Source organism: Oncorhynchus mykiss, chromosome 1 (assembly GCF_057628025.1).
Source record: "Oncorhynchus mykiss isolate SJ-2025 chromosome 1, ASM5762802v1, whole genome shotgun sequence".
NCBI classification, from domain to species: Eukaryota; Metazoa; Chordata; class Actinopteri; order Salmoniformes; family Salmonidae; genus Oncorhynchus; species Oncorhynchus mykiss.
Genome location: NC_143022.1, coordinates 66,359,859 through 66,378,113, shown reverse-complemented (window position 1 = coordinate 66,378,113; position 18,255 = coordinate 66,359,859). Strand labels below are relative to the sequence as shown.

At 42.9% G+C, this 18,255-nt stretch overlaps 1 protein-coding gene across 3 annotated transcripts in view; it reads left to right on the top strand.

Moving 5' to 3' along the window:
- Positions 1-18,255, top strand: part of LOC110526655 (TATA-binding protein-associated factor 172) — a 75,005-nt gene that overhangs the window by 2,279 nt on the left and 54,471 nt on the right. For all 3 annotated transcript variants that reach the window (XR_016496516.1, XM_021607797.3, XM_090237073.1), the window contains exons 2-10: positions 197-320; positions 911-1,025; positions 1,712-1,855; positions 3,053-3,267; positions 7,817-7,950; positions 8,190-8,319; positions 8,507-8,575; positions 15,318-15,407; positions 15,512-15,607. Coding sequence is in view for 2 of the 3 variants with exons in the window: in XM_021607797.3 (XP_021463472.1) it covers positions 197-320; positions 911-1,025; positions 1,712-1,855; positions 3,053-3,267; positions 7,817-7,950; positions 8,190-8,319; positions 8,507-8,575; positions 15,318-15,407; positions 15,512-15,607 (1,117 nt within the window). In the remaining variant the exon portion in view is untranslated. The remainder of the gene's footprint in view (positions 1-196; positions 321-910; positions 1,026-1,711; positions 1,856-3,052; positions 3,268-7,816; positions 7,951-8,189; positions 8,320-8,506; positions 8,576-15,317; positions 15,408-15,511; positions 15,608-18,255) is intronic.

The window sequence follows — 18,255 nt, the reverse complement described above, 5'->3', positions numbered from 1 at the left end:
AATCCTGTCAAACACTAGAGTTTTACAACCCTCCATGGAGTTGATATCCTTTTGTTACATTTGGAAATGAAAAAATGAATGCAACTTCTCAGTAGTCTCTTCCAATATATGCAATGTAGACCAATGCATGCATAAGCTTATTTTCTGATCTACTTGTTTCCTCAGTTTTTATTTTTCCCACTTTCTCATTCTCCAGGCTTGATCGTCTGTTCATCCTGCTTGACACTGGAACTACACCGGTGACGAGGAAGGCTGCTGCCATACAGCTGGGAGATGTGGTCAAACTCCACCCGCATGAGCTCAACAACCTTTTGTCGAAGGTGGGTGCTGGGCTTGTCCTCATCAGTGCCACAGCCAGGTTTCTATCTACATCAGGGTTGTATTCATTAGGCACCAAAAGGAAGAAAAGACTGAAACGGGGAAAGACTACTTGAACTTAAATGTTTTTATAATTTCATTTTGCTACAATGTGGGCTAATGAAAACAATCCAGGGATTCCACATTGATGTCAGCTCCCCACACATCTGCCTGCAATGCTGCCAAAAGGACATCCATACTTTAACCACCCATACAGATTTGCAAAAATCTAACTGGCGTCCCGTAAAAGGTCAGACTGTTGCATAGCCCATTGTCTTTCTTGCCTCAGGGAATGTTGAAGTGATTATTAAACAAGTGGACTGTTTGACCTGCTTTACATTTTAGTCATTTAGCAGACGCTCTTATCCAGAGCGGCTTACAGTTAGAGTTCATACTTTTCTCATATTGGTTCTCCTTGGGAATGGAACCCACAACCATTGCGTTGTCAGGACCATGCTCTTCCAACTGAGCCACATGGGACCTGACACCTGTTTGAATGAGATGTGTTCCATCCTATGAGTCTAATGTTTTCTCATTTACCCATAACCTTCAGGTGTTGACATACTTGAGAAGTCCAAACTGGGACACTCGTATCGCTGCAGGTCAGGCAGTGGAGGCCATTGTGAAGAATATCCCAGAGTGGAACCCGTCACCCAAGCCCAAAGAAGGTGAACCAACCTCGACCTGCCACGTTAGTCACAGCCAATTGCCTGTATTTTGTTTATCCTTACAGCAGGGAACAAATAATGCCTTAACGTTCCATTACACAAAGGATTATCATTTAAATAACCTTTGAAACGGCCAGGAATGGGTGTAATGATGATTGCGCTAGGTGTTGTAATACAACTGGGATGTTAGCGCTGCATCTCTACTGCTCTTAAGTAACCATTGACAGGAGGTGATGAGGCACTTGAGTGAGTAGGCGTGGGCAGGCACATTTTAAAAAAAGAAAAAAAAGCGGTTCAGGCTCACACATCAAAATTAAACACTTGACATTTCATCAGCACTCAAGGTGCACACTTCCTAACTTTTGTACTGTAAAAAATCCCTGACGAAGGCGGTGGGACTGATATGTAAGCTTAAATAAACAAGTGAGAGTATCACTTGTTTATTTAAGCTTACATATCAGTCCCACCGCCTTCGTCAGGGATTTTGTGAATTGTGCAGGTTTTTCCTCTTCATGACACCCCCCCCCCCTTCTAGCTCTGACTACTGATATTGGGGAAAAATGTACTTCCTATGCTTTTGGTTGTCCTGCCTAGCTATCTTATGAATGCACAACTAAGTCTCTCTGCATAAGAGCATCTGCTAAATGACTAAAATGTCAAATGGAATGCGTGTCTCTCTCTTCCAGAGTCGTGTGCAGACTTCTCCCCAGAAGACTCCTCCTCTGACCGGTTGAGTTTCTACCGCTTTGACATTTCCCGCCTGCTCAAACATGGTGCTTCTCTACTGGGTTCCGCCGGTGCGGAGTTTGAGGTCCAGGATGACAAGTCTGGTATGCATTTTTTTTCTCTTATCAGTATTATCATGTCATATTTCATACATTGTACATGTGGGCTGCCACTCAGAAGAAAAAAAAAATGTAACTACAAAGTATTGAGTATTTGATCATATTTTAAAGTTCATACATTCAGTATAAACAGGAAAATGTAACAAAGTAGGGCTCCACCCCCAACCTCTCAGCCCATCCTCCCCCTAACCCCACCAAGCCACCATGTCTCTACCCACTCCCTGAAACCATGTTTCCCCATCTGCTTTTTAACTCTCAACTCTTACTATGAACACCTGTGCTCAGTGAGGCTCCTAATAGTTTTGTGTGTCTGTTATTATCCAATTAGGAGGAATGTTATGGGAGACTCCGATATGTGACCACATGGCTAGGCTATGTCTGGTTGTGCTTCTGTTGAACAAGTAGCTGCTTGGATTGAGTCAGCCGCTGTATTGACATTCGTCTTTTAGCTTGTGCCGAACTCCACACAGCAAACAATTATTTGAAACTAGTGTGTCAGGATTTAGTTTCAATGTTGCATAATCTGCATTCTGAATCTCTCCCAAATGGCACCATAACCCCATATAGGGCATATTCTTTTCCTTTAGACCATTGGATCTGCATCCTCTAAGTTTGCTTTTTCATGACGATGTGGTGATCCAAGTGACAAGTTCGAATACAATTTGAATTCAAACGGCTCCAGTCTTTGTCTTTTTATCTCAACTTAATAATACATGTTTTTATTTTGTTCCCTCAGCTATGGGCCTCCTAGTATTCACTACTCTGTATGTCATATGTTCAAGGTCCTGTGACCGTTCATGTTTTTGTGCTTTGCTACACTAGTCCAGAGTGACTTGCGTGCCTCTTTCATATATTTTGGCTGCAGCCTGTGAAAGTACAGTTTACCTGACCTGCTGTTAATCAACACTCTGATCTCTAGTTCACTTGCCTTCCTGTCAGTCTACCTCCTTACTTACGTCCCCTTAAATACAGGAACATGCAGAACGAAGCCTTCATTTATACCTTAAGGGCTGGTTTCAGGGGGACACATTAGTCCTGGTGTAATACACACAACATCCAGGACTATGGACTTAATCTGTCTGCCATAAGTGTCCCTGTGTTCTCTACATAAAATGGGAGTTTCTCAAGAGTTGGTATTTTTCTACAAGCGCCATACCCTCGCTCTGTGCTCTCCCATGCCAGGTGAGGTGGACCCTAAAGAGCGTCTGGCCCGCCAGAGGAAGCTGTTGCAGAGGAAGCTGGGACTGGACATGGGTGCCGCCATCGGCATGGATACGATGGAGCTGTTCAACGACGAGGACCTGGACACCCAGTACACCTGCACGCCGAGTGGCCCTAAGGCCCAGGGACAGGGAGAGAGGGGCTCTGAACCCTGCTCCAGCTCCGGCAATCACGTGGTGAGTCACACTACCGCGATTTCCAACACTCCTCCTTTACGCTACTGCTGTATGTCGAGCTCCAAATGATGGAGTCGGTAATTCCTTTCAACTTTGAACAGCATCCTATGAGGCTTGATACCAGGGTCGTGTTCATTAGGCTATGTATTTTGCAACGGAAAATAAGCATTTCTTATTGGATATATCCATGTAATCCCTCCCTGATGCAAAGCATTTTCTCACTACTGAACTCATCCCCAGTTACCATTGAGTGCAGGCTACTATCCTTTCCCATTAACTTAGAAAGCTAAGTATCGGTTAATCCAGGTCACAACTGTGGCAGACTGAGTACATTTACATGCACAGTAATAATTCAATATTAAACTGATTATGGCAGTATTTTCTTTGCAGTATTTTGCAGTCAGTCATCACAATTGGCGTAAGGTCAAAATCTAAGTAAACATGCCAACTAAAACAACTGGTTTTCGGGGTAATTTTGGGAATTTTTAGGTACAGGTAAACGCCTTAATTGGCAATTCAGCTGTGTATTTGATTTGCACATAGGGTAGCACCAGCTGTGTGAGAGCCTCCCTCTTTAGCACGAGTTAGTGATGAATGTATGTGTCTTTAGAAGTAGTTCTCACAACTTTTCGGTCCAAACTTCGAATCCAATATGCTTCCCAAAAATAACATGGTCGCTTATTTTTAGTTAAAAAAAAATTACCCCCATTTTTCTCCCCAATTTCGTGGTATCCAATTGTTAGTAATTACTATCTTGTCTCATCGCTACGACTCCCGTACGGGCTCGGGAGAGACGAAGGTCGAAAGCCATGCGTCCTCCGAAACACAACCCAACCAAGCCACACTGCTTCTTAACACAGCGCGCATCCAACCCAGAAGCCAGCCGCACCAATGTGTCGGCGGAAATACCGTGCACCTGGCGACCTTGGTTAGCGTGCGCTGCACCCGGCCCGCCACAGGAGTCGCTGGTGCGCGATGAGACAAGGATTTCCCTACCAGCCAAGCCCTCCCTAACCCGGACGACGCTAGGACAATTGTGCGTCGCCCCCTGCGACAGCCTGGGCGCGAACCCAGAGTCTCTGGTGGCACAGCTAGCGCTGCGATGCAGTGCCCTAGACCACTGAGGGAATCATTCTTCTCTCAAATCATGTAAATGTTTTAATCAAACTATTATATTATGACTATCCACAATAATCGCATTGTGTGCATGTAACCGTACTTGGTGTGTGACGCCGGGCTTAGAAGCTTAGTGCTTCTTTAAGCACCGAACAGCATTGCCAGGTATATTTTTGACCAATCGTTACCTGACTATGCGTAACCAAACTTGGAAAGAGGCCAGAGGAGGAATTCTGTAGCTTGTCTGACTGGGACGTCCGGTAGGAAGACATTGGAGTAGGTCCTGACAACATGCTTTGGCTCATACTGTTTGAAAATGTTACAAGCTGTCAAATCCTTGCTTCATCCATCCATGTTTTTGCAATGTCTCTAAGCTCACTGGATCCAAGGTCCCTCCCTCAGACCTCCTCCAATAAGCTTAGAGAGGCATTGAGTAAACAAGGACCCCCTTAGGGCCAATGAGTGTCAGTTATTCACATTTATGTTGGCGATATATTCTCCTCTCTCGAAATCAAGTTGATAGCTCACAATGGATAGGATGTCAGAATGGTACTGATAGTTACATAATGGTCGATACGTAGTCAGTTGAAATATCTGAGCTGCGTTATGGGACAAAGGCAAAGAACCAGAATTTTAACTTTGATTCCAGGTCTAGTATCACGAAACTCAATACCAAAGAGAAAGCATATTAACTAAAGTCACAGAATGGCACTTGATCCAGACATAAACTCAGCTACTGGTCTGTTCAATAGTTGGGTGTCTTGAGTTCATTAACAATACGTTTGAAATTAGTTTTTTACTTCAACATTTTTCAGAGACAGCATTATTGAATCAATCATACAATCTCCGTATATTACAATGGTAATTCTCTATTGATGAACTGGGTAAATCAATATGTAGCCTAGGCCTAGTCACATAAATGCGTGTTCAATAGGAGTGTGTGCATGCATTGAGTTTGAGCTTGTTTTGGTTGATTTCATGAGGATACAGATGACAAAATGATCCATTTCCCTTCCATTTGGGACTTATTTTATTGTATGGATCAATAACATTTGCATAGAAGTAGCTTATTTGATAAAAGTGCACACTGTCTCTTTAACCAGTAATGATGTAATTTAAGAGGGGGACATCCCGGAGTCAGTTCGCTGAGGCAATAGATATTCTTTGGGAGAAATGTAAGAGTGATGCCTTAAGGGAATAAATAATGTTTTGGTGGTCATCAGCTTTGAAATCATATTTTGCATTATGGTTTGAATTTTATCACAAATTACCACGATAGCTTACAGCTGATGCCATCATCAATTTACTAACGAGAAGTTAGTCTACAAAGCTGGAAGCTACTGATATCATCTTGCATTGTAAAGTGTTCTGGACATGTTTTGCAATGTAATTAACGCAAACTCGTACACCGCCTTGGTCTGTACAATTGCCCTTATTTTAGCACCCCCAAAACATAATACTTCCAGATCAACTGTAATGTCAATACCATTGTAAAGTACAATTTCTCCCCTTTCCAACAAAATCAATTACATGACCTAAACGCTGCCCGTTTATGCATAATTCAAGCAGGCAGTGTGCCCCGTCGGGTCTAAAAATGGCGGGTGGGGAAGCGAAACTAGTGCGTGATAGTGATGAGAGATGTGTGGGGAAAATGGCTTTTTTTCCCCCACTCGATCTGTCCAACTTATCACCTTATCGCCTCTAAAATGTAAATAAAACAATAGTTTATGTAATGTGTCATACCTATTTGAAGGTTTGTGTCGAATTTGAATTGTTTTTTTAGGGCGGTGCTAAAGTGATCTTAGAAGTAAACAGCGGCTTTGAGAATGATGATCGCATGCAATGACTAGGTATCCCCCCCCTTACCCCCGTTAACATGCTGCAACCCAGACTCGCAGTGCAGGCCCTGTTTTTCGCACTAAGGGGTACATCTGCTGCACTGATAGACCAAGTGGATCCAACTTGAGAAACATTTGACAGAAGTACCGACAGTAACGTTCTAGTACCAAACGTATTTTAGTATCGGAAAAGTACAGAAGTTTCGGTATACCGTGCAACATTGCTATATGAAATATTCTTTGACAACCATCAGAGTTGACAATGCGGTGAAAACCCATTTCACTTTTGGTACATTGACAATTATTTTATGTGCACTACGTTATCACTCCCATCCCTTTATCCGCAAGAAGTAAATTGGATGAACCCATGTCTGGTGGGAAATGCACAGATTTTAAAATATTTGCATGAAAATCTGTCACCAATTTGATGGAAACCTAGCAAGTGCCTAACTACCCAAACCAGGCACAAGTGGCCAACAGATGTCATGTGATCACCTACTGCTACCAACTGGGAATCAGGCGATGTATTTGCTTCAATGGTAGATGGGTAGACTTCAGCTTTCTCAAGTGTACACTACCGTTCAAAAGTTTAGGGGCACTTAGAAATGTCCTTATTTTTTTGAAAGAAAAGCATTTTGTCAATTTTTTAAAATAACATTTTGATCAAATACATTGTTAATGTTGTAAATGACTATTGTAGCTGGAAATGGCAGATTGTACGCCTGTGTAGATATTCCATTAAAAACAGAGGCCCATTATCAGCAACCATCACTCCTGTGTTACAATGGCACATTGTGTTAGCTAATCCAAGTTGATCATTTTAAAATGCCAATTGATCATTAGAAAACCCGTTTGCAAGTGTGTTAGCACAGCTGAAAACTGTCCTGATTTTAAAGAAGCAATAAACTGTCCTTTTAGACTAGTTGAGTATCTGGAGCATCAGCATTTGTGAGTTCGATTACAGGCTCAAAATGGCCAGAAACAAAGATTTTTTTTTTTCTTTTTCTGATGCTCGTCAGTCTATTCTTGTTCTGAGTAATGAAGGCTATCCCATGCGAGAAATTGCCAAGAAACTGAAGATCTGGTACAACGCTGTGTACTACTCCCTTCACAGAACAGCGCAAACCAACCAGACTAGAAAGAGGAGTGGGAGGCCCCTGTGCACAACTGAGCAAGAGGATAAGTACATTAGTGTATAGTTTGAGAAACAGACTTCTCAAGTCTTCAATTGGCAGCTTCATTAAATAGTACCCGCAAAACACCAGTCTCAACGTCAACAGTGACGAGGCGACTCGGGATGCTGTTGATTTCAGGATCCAACCAACATATCTGGCCTGCACCTTTCAGCGTGTGAGGCGTCAAGTCATTATGTCCTCTTCACTTAAGCATGTGATCTGTGCACATTTTGTTTATAAATATGTCACTATTAGAAGAACACAACAATATGCTCACTGTCTGAGGAACAGTCTCTCTCTTTGGTCTGGAATTAATGACTCCCATCTTAAGATGTCTATAGCTTATTACTTTACTGAAAATAAGAACATTTTTCTTTTATCAATTAAACTCATGTTCAGTTGAAATTGATATTTTTTCAGCCCATGCAGGCGGCAGAGATAATAGACTCAGAGTTTCGACCAGGCATGAGCAACCGACAGAAGAACAAGGCTAAGAGGATGGCCAAGCTAGTGGCAAAGCAACGATCCAGAGACATGGATCCCAACGAGAGAAGGTATGACCAATTAATTTTTTTTCCCAAAGCTTTGTTCATTAGGCACCAATGAACAAACGGTTCTGAAACTAAGTGGAAGGTGAAGGCTTGTCCTGTAAGAAATGCACCATTTACGTTTGCCTTAATGAACACGACCCAGGTGTTTCGGTCTTTGGTTTCCATCTGCATCTCTTTAAAAAAAAAAAATGTATTACTGAGTTGGGAAATCAAATAACAGATCAATATTTTTCTTCCTGTAGTAATGACAGTTTTGAGGGGGAGCCTGAGGAGAAGCACAGGAAAACTAGTAACGTAGTCATCGAGCAACCGGCAACGGAGCATAAAGTCTTAATCGATAACGTTCCAGACAACTCCAGTCTCTTGGACGAGGTAGGCGATTGGTCAGCAAGGATAAAGCTCTGTTAAAGAATACAGTTGAAGTAAACTATTTTGAACAGAACTTGAATTAAATTACTAGGTGTTTGAAAAAACAGACTGGATAGTTATGAAATGAGTGTCTTTGTCCAAACATTGAAGAGAAGTTCTGCTTCATCTTGTCCTTTTTTTTCTCCCCTAGACCCAGGAGTGGCCCCTGGAGAGCTTCTGTGATGAGCTCTGTAATGACCTCTTCAACCCCTCATGGGAGGTAATGACCATAGTCTTAGCAGACCTGCTCAAGTCATCTGCAATCCTAAAGCTCTATGTACACTGAACAAAAATATAAACGCATCACATCAAATAATATTATATTTGTCATATCCCCCGACTGCAGAGTGTCGACCTTACCGTGAAATGCTTATTTACGAGCCCTTAACCAACAATGCAGTTCAAGAAATGGAGTTAAGAAAATATTTACTAAATAAACTGCAGTTTGGACACCTACTCATTCCAGGGTTTTTCTTTATTTTTACTATTTTCTACATTGTAGCTTAATAGTGAAGACGTCAACTATAAAATAACATATGGAATCATGTAGTAACCAAAAATGTTTTAAACATATTAAAATATATTTGCAATTCTTCAAAGTAGCCTCCCTTTGCCTATATGACAGCTTTGCACACTTGGCATTCTCTCAACCAGCTTCATGAGGTTGTCACCTGGAATGCATTTCAATTAACCTCTCTAGGGTATGTGGGACGTGTCCCACCTGGCCAACATCCAGTGAGATTGCAGAGTGCCAAATACAGAAATACTCATTATAAAAATTCAGAAAAGATACAACTATTAAACATTAACTTCTTGTGAATCCAACCACGGTGTCAGATTTAAAAAATGCTTTACGGCAAAAGCATACCTTAGTCCAGCAGACAAATCATTATAAACAGTTGCCAGCCAAGTAGAGTTAAAATGAATCCCTTACCTTTGATGATCTTCATATGTTTGCACTCAAGACATTCATTTATTCAATAAATGTTCCTTTGGTTTGATAGTCTCTTTTTATTAGAGGTCGACCGATTTATGATTTTTCAATACCTATTATTGGAGGACAAAAGAAGCCGATTTTAAAATGTATTTGTAATAATGACAATTACAACAACTGAATGGAAACTTATTTTAACTTAATATTATACATCAATAAAATCAATTTAGCCTCAAATTTGTATTAAATAATGCAAAAACAAAGTGTTGGAGAAGTAAAAGTGCAATATGTGGCATGTAAGAAAGCTAACGTTTAAGTTCCTTGCTCAGAACATGAGAACATGAAAGCTGGTGGTTCCTTTTAACATGAGTCTTCAATATTCCCAGGTAAGTTTTAGGTTGTAGTTATTATAGGACTACTTCCCTCTATACCATTTGTATTTCGTTAACCTTTGACTATTGGATGATTTTATAGGCACTTCAGTATTGCCAGTGTAACAGTATAGCTTCCGTCCCTCTCCTCGCTCCTCCCTGGGCTTGAACCAGCAACACAACGACAACAGCCACCCTCGCTCTGCATGGGTAACGCTGCTTCAAGGGGAACAACTACTCAGATTCTTAGAGCGAGTGATGTTTGAAACGCTATTAGCGTGCACCCCGCTAACTAGCTAGCCATTTCACTTCACAGCGTTACACCAGCCTAATCTCGGGAGTTGATAGGCTTGAATTCATAAACAGCAGAGCTGCTGGCAAAACGCACAAGTGCTGCTTGAATGAATGCTTATGAGCCTGCTGGTGCCCACCATCACTTGGTCAGACTGCTCTATCAAATCAGACTTAATTATAACATAACACACAGAAATATGAGCCTTAGGTCATTAATATGGTCGAATCTGGAAACTCATCTCGAAAACAAAACATTTATTCTTTCAGTGAAATACAGAACCATTCCATATTTATCTAACGGGTGGCATCCATGGTCTAAATATTCCTGTTACATTGCACAACCTTCAATGTTATGTCATAATTATGTAAAATTCTGGCAAATTAGTTCGCAATGAGCCAGGTGGCCCAAACTGTTGCATATACCCCAACTCTGCGTGCAATAAACGCAAGAGAAGTGACACAATTTCACCTGGTTAATATTGCCTGCTATGGTCTAGGGCACTGCATCGCAGTGCTAGCTGTGCCACCAGAGACTGGGTTCGCGCCCAGGCTCTGTCGCAGCCGGCCGTGACCGGAAGGTCCGTGGGGGGACGCACAATTGGCCTAGCGTCGTTTGAGTTAGGGAGGGTTTGGCCGGTAGGGATATCCTTGTCTCATCGCGCACCAGTGACTCCTGTGGCGGGCCGGGCGCAGTGCACGCTAACCAAGGTCGCCAGGTGCACGGTGTTTCCTCCGACACATTGGTGCGGCTGGCTTCTGGGTTGGATGCGCGCTGTGTTAAGAAGCAGTGCGGCTTGGCTAGGTTGTGTTTCGGAGGACGCATGGCTTTCGACCTTCGTCTCTCCCGAGCCCGTACGGGAGTTATAGCGATGAGACGAGAGTAATTACTAACAATTGGATACCATGAAAAGGGGGTCTCATATATATATATATATATATAGCCTGCTAACCTGGATTTCTTTTAGCTAAATATTCAGGTTTAAAAAATATATTCTTCTGTATTGATTTTTAAGACATTGATGTTTATGGTTAGGTACACGTTGGAGCAACAACAGTCCTTTTTTGCGAATGCGCACTGCATCGATTATATGCAACTTATGACACGCTTGATAAACTAGTAATATCATCAACCATGTGTAGTTATAACTAGTGATTTATGATTAAGTTTAATGCTATCTTGCAACTTACCATGGTTTCTTACTGCATTCGCGTAACAGGCGGGCTCCTCGTGAGGCAGGTGGTTAGAGCGTTGGACTAGTTAACCGTAAGGTTGCAAGATTGAATCCTGGAGCTGACAAGGTAAAAATCTGTTCTGCCCCTGAACTAGGCAGTTAACCTACCGTTCCTAGGCCGTCATTGAAAATAAGAATGTGTTCTTAACGGACTTCCATCTGTACGCACTATACTTTGTAGCGCCTTACGGTCAAATGCCGAGCAGTTCTATTCCAGGCGGTGATGCAACAGTTCAGGATGCTCTCAATGGTGCAGCTGTAGAACCTTTTGAGCATCTGAGGACCCATGGCAAATCTCTTCAGTCTCCTGAGGAGGAGAAAGTGTTGTCCTTTCCATGACTGTCTTGGTGTTTGGACCATGATATTTTGGTGATGTGGACACCAAGGAACTTGGAACTCTCGACCCGCTCTACTACAGCCCCGGTCAATGTGAATAGCGGGCTTGTTCAGCCCTCCTGTTCCTGTAGTCCACAATCATCTTTGTCTTGCTCATGTTGAGGGAGAGGTTGTTGTCCTGGCACAATAATGCCAGGTCTCTTACCACCTCCCTACAGGCATTCTCATTGTCAGTGATCAGCCTACCACCGTTGTCATCAGTAAACGTAATGATGGTGTTGGAGTCGTGCTTGGCCACGCAGTTGTGGGTGAACAGGAGTACAGGACGGGACTAAGCAAGCACCCCTGAGGGGCCCCCGTGTTGTGGGTCATCGTGACAGTTGTTGCCTACACTAACCACCTGTGGGCGGCCTGTCAGGAAGTCCTGGATCCAGTTGCAGAGGGAGGTGTTTAGTCCCAGGGTCCTTAGCTTAGTGATGAGCTTTGAGGGCACTATGGTGTTGAACGCTGAGCTGTTGTCAATGAACAGTATTTTCACGTGTGTTTATTTTGTCCAGGTAGGAAAGGGCAGTTTGGCATGCTATTGAGATTGTCATCTGCTGGGGCAGTATGCGAATTGTAGCGGGTGTAGCGTTTCTTGGATAATGGTGTTGCTGTGAGCCATGACTAGCCTTTCAAAGCACTTAATGGCTACAGATGTGAGTGCTACTGGCCGGTAGTCATTTAGGCAAGTTACCTTCACTTTCTTGGGCACAGGGACTATGGTGGTCTGCTTGAAACATGTTGGTATTACAGGCTCGGTCAGAGAGACACTTGCTAATTGGTCATTGCATGCTCGGAATACACGGTCCTGGTAATCCATCTGGATCCGCAGCCTTGTGAATGTTAACCAGTTTAAAGGTCTTTCTCACATTGGCTACGGAGAGCGTGATCAGTCGTCCAAAACAGCTGGTGCTCTCATGCATGCTTCAGTGTTGCTTGCGTCAAAGTGAGCATAAGGCATTTAGCTTGTGTCACTGGGCAGCTCATATCTTGGTTTCCCTTTTGTAGTCCGTAATAGTTTGCAAGCCCTGCCACATCCGACGAGCGTCGGAGCTGGTATAGTACGAGCCAGTCGTAGTCCTGTATTGACGCTTTGGATGTTCGTCTGTGGGCATAGTGGGATTTCTTATAAGCGTCCGGATCAGTGTCCTAATCGTTTGAAACGGCAGCTCTATCCTTTAGCTTGTTGCAGATGTTGCCTGTAATCCATGGCTTCTGGTTGGGATATGTACGTACGGTCACTGTGACGACGTCATCAATGAACTTATTAATGAAGCCGGTGACTGAGGTGGTATACTCCTCAATGCCATTGGGTGAGTCCCGGAACATATTTCAGTCTGCTAGCAAAACTGTCCTGTAGCATCTGTCATTTGACCACTTCCTGCTTTAGTTTTTGCTGTTAAGCAGGAATCAGGAGGATAGAATTATGATCAGATTTGCTAGATGGAGGGAGCGGTTTGTATGCATCTCTGTGTGTGGTCTAGAGGCGTTTCTTTTTATTTAAAAACAAAATATATTATTTCTCCCTCTGGTTGCACATGTGACATTTTAGTAGAAATTAGGTCAAATTAATTTACGTTTGCTTACATTAAAGTCCAAGGCCATTAGGAGCGCCGCTTCTGGATGAGCATTTTCTTGTTGAACGTGGTCTTAGTGCCAGCATCGGTTTGTGGTGTTAAGTAGACGGCTACGAAAAATAGTCAGTTCTACGGTTTATCATGAGGTAATCTACTTCAGTTGAGCAATACCTTGAGACTTCCTTAATATTTGACATTGCACCAGCTGTTATTGAAAAATAAACCCCGCCCTTCGTCTTACCAGACGTTGCTGTTCTGTCCTGGCGATGCACGGAAAACCTAGCCAAATGTATATTATCCGCATCGTTCAGCCACGACTCGGTGAAACATGAGCTATAACAGCGTTTTAATGTCCCTTTGGTAGGATAGTCTCGACCGGAAATCATCAAGTTTATTTTCCAGTGATTGCACGTTAGGCAATGGAACGGATGGTTGAGGCGGAATACGCACACGCCTTCAAAGTCTAAGGCGGCACCCCTAACTCCACCCCCTGTATTTGTCTTTTCACGCGAATGACAGGGATTTGGGCCTGGTCTCGGAGAAGCAGTATATCCTTCATCCAGTTTGAGGTGATTAATCGCTGTTCTAATAACCAGAAGCAATGTTTTTTGTTCATAAGAGAAAGTAGCAGCAACATTATGTAAACCAAAAAAACAAGTTACAAACAATGTGACAAAACACACAAAATAGCACGATTGCTTAAGGGCATGTAAAACAGCAGCCGGTGCTATTACATACAAAAATGTCAAAGATTTTACTGAGTTACAGTTCATATAAGGAACTCGGTCAATTTAAATAAATTCATTAGGGCCTAATCTATGGATTTCACATGACTGGGAATAGTGATATCTGGTTACAGACTTTAATTATTATTATTTTTAAGGCATCTATCTGTTGGACCACCATTTGCCTCATGCAGCGCAGCACAGTTACTTCATATAGATTTGATCAGGCTGTTGATTGTGGCCTGTGGAATGTTGTCCCTCTTCGATGGCTATGCGAAGTTGCTGGATATTGGTGTGAACTGGAACAGTCGTACACCTCAATCCAGAGCATCCCGAACATGCTCAATGGGTGATATGTCGGAGTATGCAGCTTCCAGGAATTGTGTACAGATCCTCGCGACATGGGCTCTTGTATTATCATGCTGAAACATGAGATGGTGGTGGATTTAATGGCACATCAAGGTGCGTCAGGATCTCGTTGCGGTATGTTTTTGTATTTAATCGATGGTAATTTGAATGCACATTGTGTTTATTGTCCGTCGCTTATGCCTGCCCATACCATAACCCCACCGCCACCATGTGGCACTATGTTCACAATGTAGACATCACCAAACTGCTCGTCCAAACAACGCAATACCCGCTGTCTGCCATCTGACCGGTACAGTTGCAACTGGGAGAACACTTTGCCAGTGGCCATTGAAGTTGAGCGTTTGCCCACTGAAGTCGGTTACAATGCTGATCTGCATTCAGGTCAAGACCCTAGTTAGTATAATGAGCACCCAGATGCGCTTCCCTCAGACTTTCTAACAGTTTGTGCAGAAATACTTTGGTTGTGCAAACCCACGGTTTCATCAGCTGCCCGGGTGGCTGGTCTCAGACAATCCTGCAGGTGAAGATGCTTGATGTGGCTTTCTTGGGCTGGCGTGGTTACACGTGGTCTGCGGTTGTGAGGCCGGTTAGACTTACTGCCAAATTCTCTAAAACGACGTAGGCGGTTTATGGCAGAGAAATTAACTAATCATTTTCTGTCAGCATGCCAATTGCATGCTCCTTCAACTTGACATTTGTGGCATTGTGACACAACTGCACATTTTAGTGGCCTTTTGTCACCAGCACAAGGTGCACCTGAATGTTTAATCAGTTTCTTGATATGCCACACCTGTCAAGTGGATGGCTTATATTGGCAAAGGAAAAATGTGCAAAAACAGGGAAGTAAACAATTGTAGAGAAATTAGCTTTTTGTTCCACATTTCTGTTTTTTTTTTTTTTGTAATTTCTTTTTAAAAAAATTAGTTCAGCCCATGAAACATGGGACAAACTTTAAATGTTGCGTTGTTGTATTTTTGTTCACTGTATTGTTCTTTTAAGGATCCATTGTATAACACAACGGGCAGCATGTAGACTAAAATAAGCTGTGCAGCTACTAGTGCTCTGTGTGTGTCTGTGTCCAGATTCGTCACGGAGCAGGCACAGGCCTCAGGGAGATCCTCAAGTCTCAAGGCGCTGGAGGTGGGAAGCTGGTGGGAAGCACTGCAGAACAGGTACTGTATCTGACTCTTCTCTCTATGCAACCTTCATTCAAACCAAATATAAATATTTACATTTACTTATAATGGATTTGACCACAATGTCTGACCATTTCCAGATGGCGCGGCACCACCAGGAGTGGCTGGAGGATGTGGTCATCCGGCTGCTCTGTGTCTTTGCTCTGGACCGTTTCGGAGATTTTGTCTCTGATGAGGTGTGTCTTGTAGCATACCAATCTACCATGTCCTGGGGTGGCTGAATTTAATTCAAAATAACAGTGGTCACCAACCGGTTGATCTCCAAGGCATTCCCAGTCGATCACCAAACATATCTGTAAAAAAAAAAAAACTAACGATAAAGCTTTGCGTTCCTATTTTTTGGTGTTTCGCGCTGTTGGTGGTAGGTGCACTTGATTCAGCAGCCATAGCGTTGGGAAGGCCGTGTTCCCATTCTGAACCATTTCATGTGTCTCAAGGTGGAACGCTGCCTTACCCGCCAGGCCCAGAGAACAAATCAAGTGCACCTATAGGCCTACTGCTGGCCAATCAGAGCTCAGATCACTGTCAGCACAGTTTCTTCGAGCCATAGACTGCAAAAAGAAGCCTCAAACAGACAGCAAAGCTGACAAGCCTACTGTGAGATTTCTAAACGTTTTAAACCATGACTAGAGAGAGACTCGATAAATACAGCAAAGAGCTGCTGTTTTTATGTGTAGATTGTTGTTCTTCACTGTCAACACTTTGTTCACCACCTTTATAAGCCATAATGTGCATTTTCCTTACTTCCACATGCTACAACCAGCACTGCAGCGGTGACTTAGGAGTTAGGATACGCTTGCATTGTTGTTATTAGCGGCCTGTCTTAACATTTTTTTTGTATGGAGGAATATTTCACTTTCTCTGGTCATAGGAGTAACCACATGAATTGCTACATGGAGCAGAAATAATGGCGTGTTGAGTTTCGCCATGAGCTAGAAGACGATCCCCCGTTTCTCAGTTGAGGACAGTGGGACGTTGAATTATGCTCACTTAGCTGAGCCTCATAAATAATACAACAAATTATCCATTACTAGTGTGATCATATACCTCATTTAAAAATATGTAATTTCATAAATTTGAGAACATTGACAAGGCAATTGAAGCATTGCTAATACATAACAGTTTTTTATTTGGGTAATGTTGATAGGCTTATGTTTACAAAAATGTGTATGTACAGTGGCTTATGAAAGTGTTCACCCCCCTTTGGCATTTTTTCCTATTTTGTTGCTGGGGGGGGGGGGGTTGTCATTTGATTTACACAATATGCCTACCACTTTGACGATGCACTTTTTTTTTTTTTTTTTTTTTTTTTTTTTTTCATTGTGAAACAAACAAGACACACAGCACTTGAGCACACAACGCTACTTTGTAGAGCCACCTTATTACAGCTGCAAGTCTCTTGGGGTATGTCTCTATAACCTTGGCACACATAGCCACTGGGATTTCTGCCCTTTCTTCAAGGCAAAAGTGCTCCAGTTCCTTCAAGTTGGATGTGCTCTGCTTGTGTACAGCAATCTTTAAGACATACCATAGATTCTCAATTGGATTGAAATCTGGGCTTTGACTAAACCATTCCAAGATATTTAAATGTTTCCCCTTAAATCACTTGAGTGTTGCTTTAGCAGTATGCTTAGGGTTATTGTCCTGCTGGAAGGTGAACCTCCTTCCCAGTCTCAAATCTCTGGAAGACTGAAACAGGCTTCACTCAAGAATTTCCCTCCATTTAGCCCCATCATTCCGTCAATGCTGACCAGTTTCTCAGTCCCTGCTGATGAAAACATCCCCACAGCATGATGTTGCCACCATGTTTCACTGTGGGGATGGTAGTCTCGGGGTGATGAGAGATGTTGGGTTTGTGCTTGACATAGCGTTTCCTTGATGGCTGAAAAGCTCAATTACCTTCCATGTTTGGGGAGTCTCCCACATGCCTTTTGGCGAACACTAAATGTGTTTGCTTATTTTTTTTCTTTAAGCAATGGCTTTTTTTCTGGCCACTCTTCCGTGAAGCCCAGCTTTGTGGAGTGTACGGCTTAAAGTGGTCCTATGGACAGATACTACAATCACAGCTGTGGAGCTTTGCAGCTCCTTCAGGGTTAACTTTGGTCTCTTTGTTGTCTCTGATTTAATGCCCTCCTTGCCTGGTCTGTGAGTTTTGGTGGGCGGCCCTCTCGGCAGGTTTGTTGTGGTGCCATATTCTTTACATTTTAAATAATGGATTTAGCGATGCTCCGTGGGATGTTCAAAGTTTCAGATATTTTTTTATAACCCAACCCTGATCTGTACTTCTCCAACTTTGTCCCTGTTTGGAGAGCTCCTTGCTCTTCATGGTTGCTTGGTGGTGCCCCTTGCTTTGTGGTGTTGCAGATTCTGGGGCTTTTCAGAACGGGGATCTATAAACTCAGCAAAAAAAAATGTCCTATTCTCAGGACCCTGTCTTTCAAAGATAATTGGTAAAAATCCAAATAACTTCACAGATATTCACTGTAAAGGGTTTAAACACTGTTTCCAATGCTTGTTCAATGAACCACACACAATTAATGAACATGCACCTGTGGAATGGTCATTAAGACACTAACAGCTTACGGACGGTAGGCAATTAAGGTCACAGTTATGAAAACTTAGGACACTAAAGAGGCCTTTCTACTGACTCTGGGAAAAACACCAAAAGAAAGATGCCCAGGGTCCCTGCTCATCTGCGTGAACGTGCCTTAGGCATGCTGCAAGGAGGCATGAGGACTGCAGATGTGGCCAGGACAATAAATTGCAACGTTCGCACTGTGAGACGCCTAAGACAGCGCTACAGGGAGACAGGACGGACAGCTGA